This window comes from Hemibagrus wyckioides, linkage group LG14 (genome assembly GCF_019097595.1).
Source record: "Hemibagrus wyckioides isolate EC202008001 linkage group LG14, SWU_Hwy_1.0, whole genome shotgun sequence".
Classification (NCBI taxonomy): domain Eukaryota; kingdom Metazoa; phylum Chordata; class Actinopteri; order Siluriformes; family Bagridae; genus Hemibagrus; species Hemibagrus wyckioides.
This window is the reverse complement of record NC_080723.1, coordinates 19,317,910-19,328,146: the sequence shown is the minus strand read 5'-3', so window position 1 is coordinate 19,328,146 and position 10,237 is coordinate 19,317,910. Positions and strand designations below refer to the sequence as shown.

At 38.1% G+C, this 10,237-nt stretch overlaps 1 protein-coding gene across 2 annotated transcripts; it reads right to left on the bottom strand.

Moving 5' to 3' along the window:
* si:dkey-29p10.4 (tripartite motif-containing protein 14) lies at positions 1-6,788 on the bottom strand. 2 transcript variants are annotated; one of them, XM_058408808.1, is made up of 7 exons: positions 6,457-6,788; positions 3,934-4,742; positions 3,117-3,212; positions 2,532-2,777; positions 2,392-2,414; positions 1,652-1,800; positions 1-1,190 (listed from the first exon to the last, which is right to left on the bottom strand). In XM_058408808.1, exons 1-7 carry the CDS (start codon positions 6,695-6,697, stop codon positions 634-636), a joined length of 2,121 nt encoding a protein of 706 aa, XP_058264791.1. In that variant the 5' UTR covers positions 6,698-6,788; the 3' UTR covers positions 1-633. The 2 variants fall into 2 exon arrangements, with proteins under 2 accessions (XP_058264791.1, XP_058264790.1); XM_058408807.1 differs by having other exon boundaries at positions 2,532-2,780; positions 6,457-6,787.
* Positions 6,789-10,237: the final 3,449 nt, after the last annotated feature.

Below are 10,237 nucleotides of genomic sequence, written 5' to 3'. Positions count from 1 at the left end.
TACTCTTGAATAGCATTTACAATAATGACTAGAACAGCAGGTTATAAAATTTATAAGACAACATTAAGTACAAAATGAATCCAGCTCTATCCAGGAAATTCCATGAGTAGCAATGATAAGATTTAGGGTTTTTGACATATTTGATAAGGAAATACTAATAAAAAACAGTTGCAGTTTAATTAAGATTAGCTGGGAAGCTTATACAAGAAGTACAAAAATACTCCCACTTATATACAAACAACATAAGTATCCCTAATAAAGCATTGATCCAGCTTTCTGAAAGTGAATTTGCAATCCTACTCAGCACACAGAGTTTACAAAAAGGAAATTGAAATATTTATAGAAATCTTAAATGTTTTATAGTAAAATACAAAATTTGCTGATCTAACAAAGATTTTAATACAAATGCAGGAAAAAAAACATAATATCCTTAATTTTTATTGTGTACTTTCTGGTAGTTTTATAGTTGAGCCAAATTTTTTTCCTCAAAAAACCAAATTGTAAATTGTAAAAATTACATAGTTTTATGGATTGGAATACCCAGTTATTGCTCATAAATTTTTTGTGGATGATATTTAATGTTTAGATAAAATGCAGGTTTTTTCATATTAAAATTTCCCATATTGACATGTTTCAGTCTGAGGTGGATCGAGCATACAGGTTACAGATAGTGAGCTTTGTTTTGGACACAGCCAGAGCAGGGAAGAGCGGCTCAGAGAACTCATGCTGGAAGCTGTACAGTAAAGTAAGAGCACCGTCTTCACCCACACTGAAGAAAGACAAGCTACCCTCTTCAAAATCTAAAAGTACCCCCACCTTCTGCAGTCCAGTGGCACACACAGGTGAGGTTGCTTTATCGTGCAGTGCTTCCACCTTGCCTTTCTCATAAACCAGGCACCAGGAATTTGGGTAGAAGCCAAGACGGGAGGCATCCTTCTGGCTCTTCCTGCCTATGTGCTCATCACAAACACCCACCTTCCAACGACCCTCGTCTACAGGTACCTCCACCTCCCAATAGTGACGGCCCTGGGATAATGCAGTTGTACCCAGCACCTGGGGAAAGATGTTGAAGCGAGCCTCTAGATCAGGGTAGTCCTGCTGCACCTCACTGTACTCCACACACCTGTCTTCAGCAGAGAGCAGCAGCTTCGGGTGAGCCGTGTCACGGTCCAGGGTTGGACTGAAGCCGTCTGCAAATAGAATTAAAAAATTAAATCTCAAATCCATTAAAATGATCCATATTAAAAATAAGAAGAAAAAAAAAAAAAATTCACACTCTCATGCATGTAGACACAAGAACTGCAGTAAAAATACAATCAAAAAAACATACACAAAAACAGAAACTGACCTAAAACTGAAACAAAAACTGCCACAAACATAACAAACATACATACATACATACAAACATAAACACACACAGACACACAACACCAGAACAAACATGGATATACACAGAGACGCACAAAAAGAAACACATACAAACACATAAAAACACACACAAACAGGCAAACATGTACCCACAAACAATCACACACACACACACACACGGTATAAGCCTATTTATACCCACATAAATTCATCAGTGATGCGTGACAGCTCATTCAAAAATGGACGCTATAAAACTTTTTTTTTTTTTTACTTTAACACTCACACAACAGTCTAAAAGGGTCTCTGTGAGGCATGGAAATGACCACAAGGTCCAATCTCTTCTCTGCCCAGTCCTGCAGGCAGTCCATCCTGCCCTGGTTTACTTCCTCAACTGAGTCCAGATTCTCCACAGGGTTGGCCAAGCCATTCAAACTAGAGGAGGGTGAAATGGAGAATAATAGGTGGTTTTTATTGACTTAAATCACACATACTATATTGACTGCTTTCCATTTCTTGTTACTTACTTAAGGTTTACATTTCTATTTTTGCACATATTATCTTTTCTGTATCTTCAGTGCAATATGTGGATACACATCATTTATATTACTGATATATGTTTATTAAAAACACTTCCCCATCATAGACATTGTTCTAGTAGATATACTTAATTTAAAGTGACTGCTTTTATGTTGGGAAATGGAAGACCTTCACACACCTATAGTACTTTTTCTGGGTATACTGTATAAACTGTGATGTGACAAAACAGCTTACGTCTAAAAGCCTATTCAATGAACAAATGGCATACACTGTACATCTGATAACATAATCATCTGATAATCACACAATCAATTTACATAATCACTGCTGTTCTCACTGATGTTCTTTTTGCACTAAATAGATACAAGAAAAAAATCTTGAAAGAAATAATATTCATAATTTATTACTGACACTGTTATACTGGCTAATTTGTCTGTAAAGCTAGGAAAGTCAAATTAATGTCAGTAAAATAAAGAATGCACTTACGACTCGGTTATTTTTTTGTATTCCTGAAAAATAAAAATACAAATATAAATTATTTTTACAATCTGACTACATTTCTAATGACATTCACTCCTTCTTAAATAAAGGTTTAGTTCCTTGCAGCCTGGTATAGATAATCATACCATGATGAAGGCCTGGTCCTGAACCCGTGATGTTCCTTGTGCGTCTGATAAGTTAGACAGTGGATGGAAAGTGTGCTGAATAGTTGTAAGGGATGGATTAAGCATGTCAAGTTGAGCCTGGATGCTCCTTAGCACTCTGTTCTCTTCCTGGGACACACACTGCAGAGCCTGCTGTTCCTCGATCTTCAGAGCTTCTCCCATGGCCTGATACTGCTGTGCTACTGCTGCACGCACACCCTCCAGTGACTTCTATTAAAAAATAAATTTAAAAAATTCAATTGAAATATTATTATATATATATATATATATATATATATATATATATATATATATATATATATATATATATATATATATATATATATATATATATATATATATATAAATAAAAGAAAGACTGAAGGTTCTAGGTGGAGGCACACATGTATTGCATTGATGTGCATGCATTATATGTTCCACTTTATTACGAACACTTACATACCCACACTTTCAAGAAATTATTAAATTATTAAATTAAATTGCATAAAATCAGTATTGTCAAACTCAACAATAAGAATCCTGACAGATAAACACAGTAGCACATACCTGAACACTGCATTTCTTCTCTGTGAGCTTCTTCACTTGGTTTAAGATGGCTGCTTCCTTTGTCTGTAACTTTTTCATCTCACTTTTAAGAGTGGACTGAAAAATTGGCGAAGGTCAAGTGAGAAACAAAATACATTGGGTGCAAAAAAATGAATAATGGAAGGGGCTAAAATAAAAAGAATGCAATGAAAATAGTAAATAAATAAATAAATAAATTGTTAATGAATCATCATGTAGTAGAAATTAAATAATAGGCCTCAACTTAGGGACCTCCCCACACCTGTACAGATATTTCTGTGGTCTTGATCCCTCATCCAGAGGTAAAATAAATTTTTGATCATTGAAAATAAAGTTTTTTCAGAATTTTTGAGAAATATTAAAATGCTTTTTCTCTGTTTTCCAAAAAAAAAAACAACATATACAGACATCACAGCATAAATCCACGCATGCCCACTACTACATTATAAATGTTTGAGGACTCCGCCTATCACGGTTGTTATACTGTGGTCTGTAATTTCTTTATTGTGCAGAGCCGCCAGAATATGATATTCACATTACATTTTACCTTCACATCATAAACACACTCTTCAAGTATTTCCTGAGGCACAAGACTTTTTAACAGTTTAAAAAACAGCTTACAGCTCATCACAACCTACATGTGAGAATTTTAGAATTGTTTTTATTTTAGTGAGGATAGACATAATTCTAAAAAAAAAAAAAAGGAAAGTAAAAACAATCTTTTCAAAAATATCTGCATAAATGTGTACACTTCACTAACTTCATTCCTCCAGATTCTCTTTCTCTGTGTCTTACTTACTCTGAGTTCTTTTTCAGCCTCTTTGATGCTGATGCAGGCATGATCCTTGTGCGAGCCAATTACAGTGCAAACGGTGCACACACACACCCCACAAGGACGGCAGTAGATGCGGTTCATCTCCTGGTGCTCTTGGCATCTCCACTGTGACACGTCGTCCACGGCAGGCACAAGTGGGTGGCTCTGGAACACGGGTGACTCCAGATGAACCCGCAGGTGATCTGAGCACATGGAGGCACCGCACACCAGGCAGGTCTTCACAGCCGTCCTCTGCTCATGGCCGGAGCAGTAGTGGCAGGTTATGGAGCTGCCAGTTGAAGGCCTTTCACTGGATTCATTAGAATTGCTGGAAGATTCCGAAGCCTTCTTATTTTGACTTCTTGTGTGTTCCTCATTGCTGTTGGATGAGCTTCTGAATTTTTGTAGGGACTGCTTGGACTCTGCGTTGGCTGGTAGTGGTGGCTCTTGTATTCCACTACAGGATGCCTCGCCAAACTTTCTCTCTTGTTGCCCATTCTCTGTACATGATTTACTAGTTGAAGCTACGGATCCTTGTTTTGTAGTTTTAGTTGAAGCAGTGTCCCGCACAGGAGATGTTCTTTGTCTTTCCACTGAAGGTGTTTCTGTGGTTGCTTTCTTTTTTGCCGGTGTCTCTTCAGAGTCATCGATGATAACTACATGGTTCTCAGATGAACCTGTGCCTCGTCTGTATCCTCCGCTGTTCTGTCTGGAGGATGAGGAACTAAACTTCCTTTTTCCTAACAAATTTTTGGGCGAGTAGTGCTCAGAGAGGCGCTTTCCAAGGCTCCAGCCTGTAAAAAATTAACAGAACACAAGGAAAGACAGCATTTTTACAAACAAACTGGAAAGAGAAATCATTTCTCTAGTACAGTGTGAACTAAAGGGAGTAGTTAAAATTCTGCAGAAAAATTCTGCATAAATTATAATTCTATAAAAAACAGTGAAAACTGTAAAATTGGCTAACGGATCAGATGAAAACTGTAGGAAATTGTCTACGAAACAGTGAAGAACCTGCCAGCCGATTTTCCTTATAAAATTGACAGTGTACCCAAACAGAGTACATAAAACCGCAGTTAATGCACTTTTAAAAGCAAAGGATAATTGCATTTAATTGACTATTTTTTTTTCTTTACTGTTTACAAGTTTTCTTCTTCTTTTTTGTATGTATTTAAAAAAAAATTCTAATATTTGGAAACTTTTCATTTCGTTAAAGAATTTTTACAGAGTTTTATGTTAACAGATATTGTGCTGTTGCTTGGACCAAGTACCAAACCACCCTCTACTCTGTGCATCATTGAAAAAAGACCACCGCAGGCCCACCAAAGATCACTCTCGGTACTGCAGAAACACACACACTTTCAGTACGATTAACACAACGTGTGCATGTGGAAAAAAGATAAGCTTTATCCTCTTACTGTATCTAACATGGTAGTTGTGTCTTAAAAGTCAAGTGCCCATTACACATAAACCAGCACCACACACTAGCATGTCAGGGATGCTGCTGTACTGAGAATGATGTGTGCTAAGCACAGTTAGTGTTTCTGTACCTATATGGTAGCTCTATGAGTATCTGACTGCAATTCAGGCTCAGAGGAAGCTGCACTGACACTACTAGGTACTTTATCAGCTTAGTGTAATGTATTATTATTAATCTCTCCAACAGGCATAAACAATAAAATTTGCATTATGTAGATAGCTCCAGTGATGAATCATAACAGTTTGCTTGAATTATTACATTTCGGGATATTTGGGGTATTCTGTGACTTTTAGGATTGTGAAGCAATAAAATTCTCACCCTCAATAATGATATTTTCCCACTTTAAATATGATTTAATATATATATATATATATCTCTGAATGCAATATTCTGGTGTAAAATTCTCATATTATCTCATATATAAATAACATATTTAATAATAACAATAAAACCCCTTCAAAGTCTCTAGCTTCTATCAGCTCAAAAACAAGAAGTTTGATTTCCGGAAATGCTTTTATTTTAAGTTGTATTATTTTTTTCATAGCTGCCACAGGTGTTAAACTAACAACTCATCACAAGTCATCCCTAAGTAATGATGCCGTTGCTTCCTCATTGTCAGTGTCGCCTGGGATCTAAATCTACCTCTACAGTATATCGAGATTTCTATAAAGCCGTTTTATGATCAATACAAATGCAAACTTCAATGGTTTCTCGAAGCTGCCGCAGATATTATACTAATACCGAAGTAATGTTTGTAGTAATAACAGGAAATCCACGTCACAGTCTCGTGATGTTTCCAAAGAGTTAATTTTTAAATGTAGCAAATGTAACTGTGACGTCAGGCTGTGAGACAGTTAGACGTATTTAAATGATAAGATCAAAGGAGTGGGAAGTGGGAAGCGTGCCAGGTTTAGTAACCAAGCGCCTCCGTCATAAACATGGCGCGCAATGTCGTTTGTGCATGGAAACTATAGCTATAGTTAAATGCGCATATGGATAAGGATAACTTGAAGAATTTATGTCAGTACTTGTGCGTGTGCCTGTAGATGTTGACGCCCCGTCTGTCTCTCCGATGTCTGGCAGCTTCCTGATTTCATGGTCGCATTCCAGGCAGTAGTAAGGGCCCACGGATGCGCCACTCCACAGCTCTTTAACACATTTCCTACAAAATCCGTGGCCGCACTCCAGTGTGATCAGATCCCAGCACTCGCAGTGACATAACGGGCAAAGTGGTTGGCGATCAGCCGGTTTGTCAAGCGAAGACCCCATTATGTTGATCAGTTTAAGCAAAGCAGCGCGGGAACGTTAGTTCGAAAGAAACGAAACGTATAAAGACGCAACGGGGGGGCGGAGTCTGTTTACTTTTAAAGCCACCGCGCAGACAGAAGAGATGTGCCGGAAGTAGAATAAATAAGTCAACGTCGCCGCCATCTTGGAGAGGGCCAGTTGAGCCAACTGTATAGCAGGCGTGTCCAGTCTTGTCCAAAATGTAGTCATTCTAATCAAGCAGGTGCTGTACCTTATAATCTACTGAAAGCCAAGAGTAACTGTTTGAATTTGGTGTGTCTCCTGCTTTACTGGAATGAAAACCTGCACCCAGAATGAGATTGAACTTTTAAAATAGAAGGGAAGACTTTTTTATAGTCGCATATACATTACAGCACAGTGAAATTCTTTCTTCACATATCCCAGCTTTAGGTCAGAGCACAGAGTCTGCCATGATACAGCACCACTGGAGCTGAGATGCTTAAAGGCCTTGCACAGGGGCCCAACAGTTGTGTTGTGGTGGTGCTGGGGCTTAAACCCCAGTCTTCTGAGCAACAACCCTTAACCACGTGTTACCACTGTCTCACACATATGGCTTTTAAGCAGGGGTTTAAAAATGTTTCTGAAGTTCACTGACTGCAGTATTTTTTACATTTTCAGTTTTTAATCCTGCCCATTCCCATGTTAGTAAATGGACAAGGAGACAGGTCTACATTGTAAGATGCTAATTATATTTGGTTTTAGTGTTCTTTCATTTTTATCAGTTCAGTTGACTTTAAAATGCACAATGATTTAATAGCTAAATAATTTACTATTGACTGAACGACCTTTGATATGGTTCAAAAATGCACAAGTTAAGAAAATGGCACCATGTTATCCACTTATTTATATGCTTATTAAGTTGAGCCCATTGCACTGCATTGAGTGTAAACTAAAAATGTGTACAAAAATGCCAAAACACTCTGCAGCATTTGGGTAAAAAAAGAAAAACCTTAATTAGCTTATTAGAAAAATTACTTTTTCCACATTCAAATAAATAACAGTATATGTGGAGATCAAAATTAAAGAACAATTTATGAACACTTGATTTTTTCAGGAATAATGTAATCTTCATTGCTCAACATTTGAAGGAATTGTTGTTGTGGCTATACCATGCTAATAGAACAGTGTTTTGCAAAAGGTACATCAACAAAAAAACCTTTATTTTGTAGAAAACACAATGATCAAAATTAGAGAACAGCAATGACTGTAGCACAGAGAAAGATTGCATCTAAAATTTCTGAAGGCCAGAACAATTAGTAGGACCAATAGTAGGAAGTGTACAGGCCCTTGCTTTGAATGTCTTCAGTACATCTGTGGCCACAGGACATCACTAATCTCTCACACTGCTCTGGTGTGATTTTGGTCCACTCTTCTTCCAGTCTCTTTTACAGTTTGGTGACGGTAGTGGGTTTCTTGGCCATAACTTTACCCGTTTTGCTGTGTGATGGGGCATTGTTGTGAAAATTGCTGGCTGATTGGGTGATGAATGCAGGGAAGGAACCGCATGTTGTCGAAGAAGGGTCTGATAAACATTAGCATTCTGTCTGCCATGTAGTTGAGGCCCAACTCCTGCTGCAGAAAACAACCCCCAAACCATGAGACGCTTCCCCCTCCACCTTTCACTGACTTCTTTATAGACTTTGAGTTCAGTCTTTCCGCAGTTTCACAACAAACATAATGTTTCCCATCAGACCCAAATAATTTAAACTTGTTTTCATCACTAAAGTGATCTTTGGACCAGTTCTCATCTGTCTACACAACCTCAGCAAAGGTTAGTCTAGCCTTTTGATTCTTTCTGTTAATGAGAGGTTTGGTCACTTCAGAGTGGGTTTTCAGTCCAAATTCGAGACACTGTATGACGAGACAGATCCTTACTCTGTTCAGCGCTGAACTGGTGAGCAATCCCAGCTGCATTTATTTTTCTCTCTGTTGCATTTATCTTTCGTGGATGACCAGCTTTCTTGGGGGACTTGAATGAGTTTGTGACGTTGTAAAGATGGAATATTCTAGAAATCACAAATTTGGAATGACCAACTTCTCTTGCTATGGTTGAAAGAGTCATCCCTTTGGCCTTAATCTGCACAACATGCTGCTGGAGGGTTTCAGTCACTTTAGAACGGCTCACCATATTGCAAAGTAAGTGAAATCTGGAAAGTTACTTGCGACCAGTTATGGTCACATAAAGTTATGCGACCAGTAAAATAGCGTTTGTCAGATAATTAAAGAAATTAGCACCAGGTGCCAGATTAACACCAAAAGGAGGTATCTGAACGTGTTCTCTACTTTTGATCAGTTTTCTTTTTTAAAACTCATTGGAGTTTTTTATTTTGTGCTTCAAAATATATGTAACTCATAAAATATGCTTAGAAAAAGTGCTGTTTAGATAATTTCAAATAGGATTAAGCAGTGACCTTGACATTTAGAAATTAGGTTGTTCACTGATGCATGTGGGGAGCGAAGGCTGGCCCGTGTGATCTGATCCAACAGACGAGCTACTGTTGCTCAAATTGCTGAAGAAGTTAATGCTGGTTCTGATAGAAAGGTGTCAGAATACACAGTGAATTGCAGTCTGTTGCATATGGGACTGCATAGCCACAGACCAGTCAGGTTGCCCATGCTGACCCCTTTGCACCACCAAAAGCGCCAACAATGGGCAGGTGGGCATCAGAAAATCACGTAGATGGCCAGGTGCATGTGTGTGGCTTTCCAGGGGAGCACATGGCACCAGGATGCACTATGGGAAGAAGGCAAGCCAGCGAAGGCAGTATCATGCTTGGCAATGTTCTGCTGGAAAACCTTGGGTCCTGCCATCCATGTAGTTGTTATTTTGATATGTACCACCTACCTAAGCATTGTTGTGGACCATGTACACCCTTTAATGGAAATGGTGAAATGCATAGGTGCAAAGGGCTAAATAAAGCAATTGTAGAGTGAAGGCTACCCTGTCTAGTTTAATTCCCATATGCTTTTTTGCACATTCACTCAACTGATGTTTTTGGACACCACATTTCAATACTGCCACCAGATGCTGCTATTACATAAGTGTATACAGCAGGTAAAATATGTACTGAACATATCACCATTTTTCTCAGTAAATATATTTCTAAAGGTGCTATTGACATGAAATGTTCACCAGATTTTGTTAACAACCCATGCAATCCACTTATGTAAAGAAATCAAACCCTAGATGTACTGTACTAGTCGGCGCTATTTCGTGTATCTGTCCTGTAGCATTTTGTATTGTCTGTTTCCACTAGGTTGCACGATGCACTTTAGCTCTATGTAGCACCAGGGTCCTGGAGAAACGTTGTTTTATTTCACTGTGTACTGCGTCAGCTATATAGGGTTGAAATGACAATAAAAGATTCTTGACTTGACTAACATTTGAGTGGAGTAAATGCTTTTTATATTGTCCACCAGATGGCACTATAAAGCTACTTAAATCTAAATTATCTCCCCATTACTTGAAGTTTTCAACCAACCTGTGAAATTAATCCAGTC

Excerpts from the sequence above, each read along its gene's own strand:
- si:dkey-29p10.4 (XM_058408807.1), bottom strand. The coding sequence starts at position 6,697 with ATGGGGTCTTCGCTTGACAAACCGGCTGATCGCCAACCACTTTGCCCG. Across the intron at positions 2,781-3,116 it reads AGAAGAAATGCAGTGTTCAG|AAGTCACTGGAGGGTGTGCG; the intron begins GTATGTGCTACT and ends ATTTTTTAATAG. Across the intron at positions 1,191-1,651 it reads AGACCCTTTTAGACTGTTGT|ACGGCTTCAGTCCAACCCTG; the intron begins GTGAGTGTTAAA and ends TTCTATTTGCAG.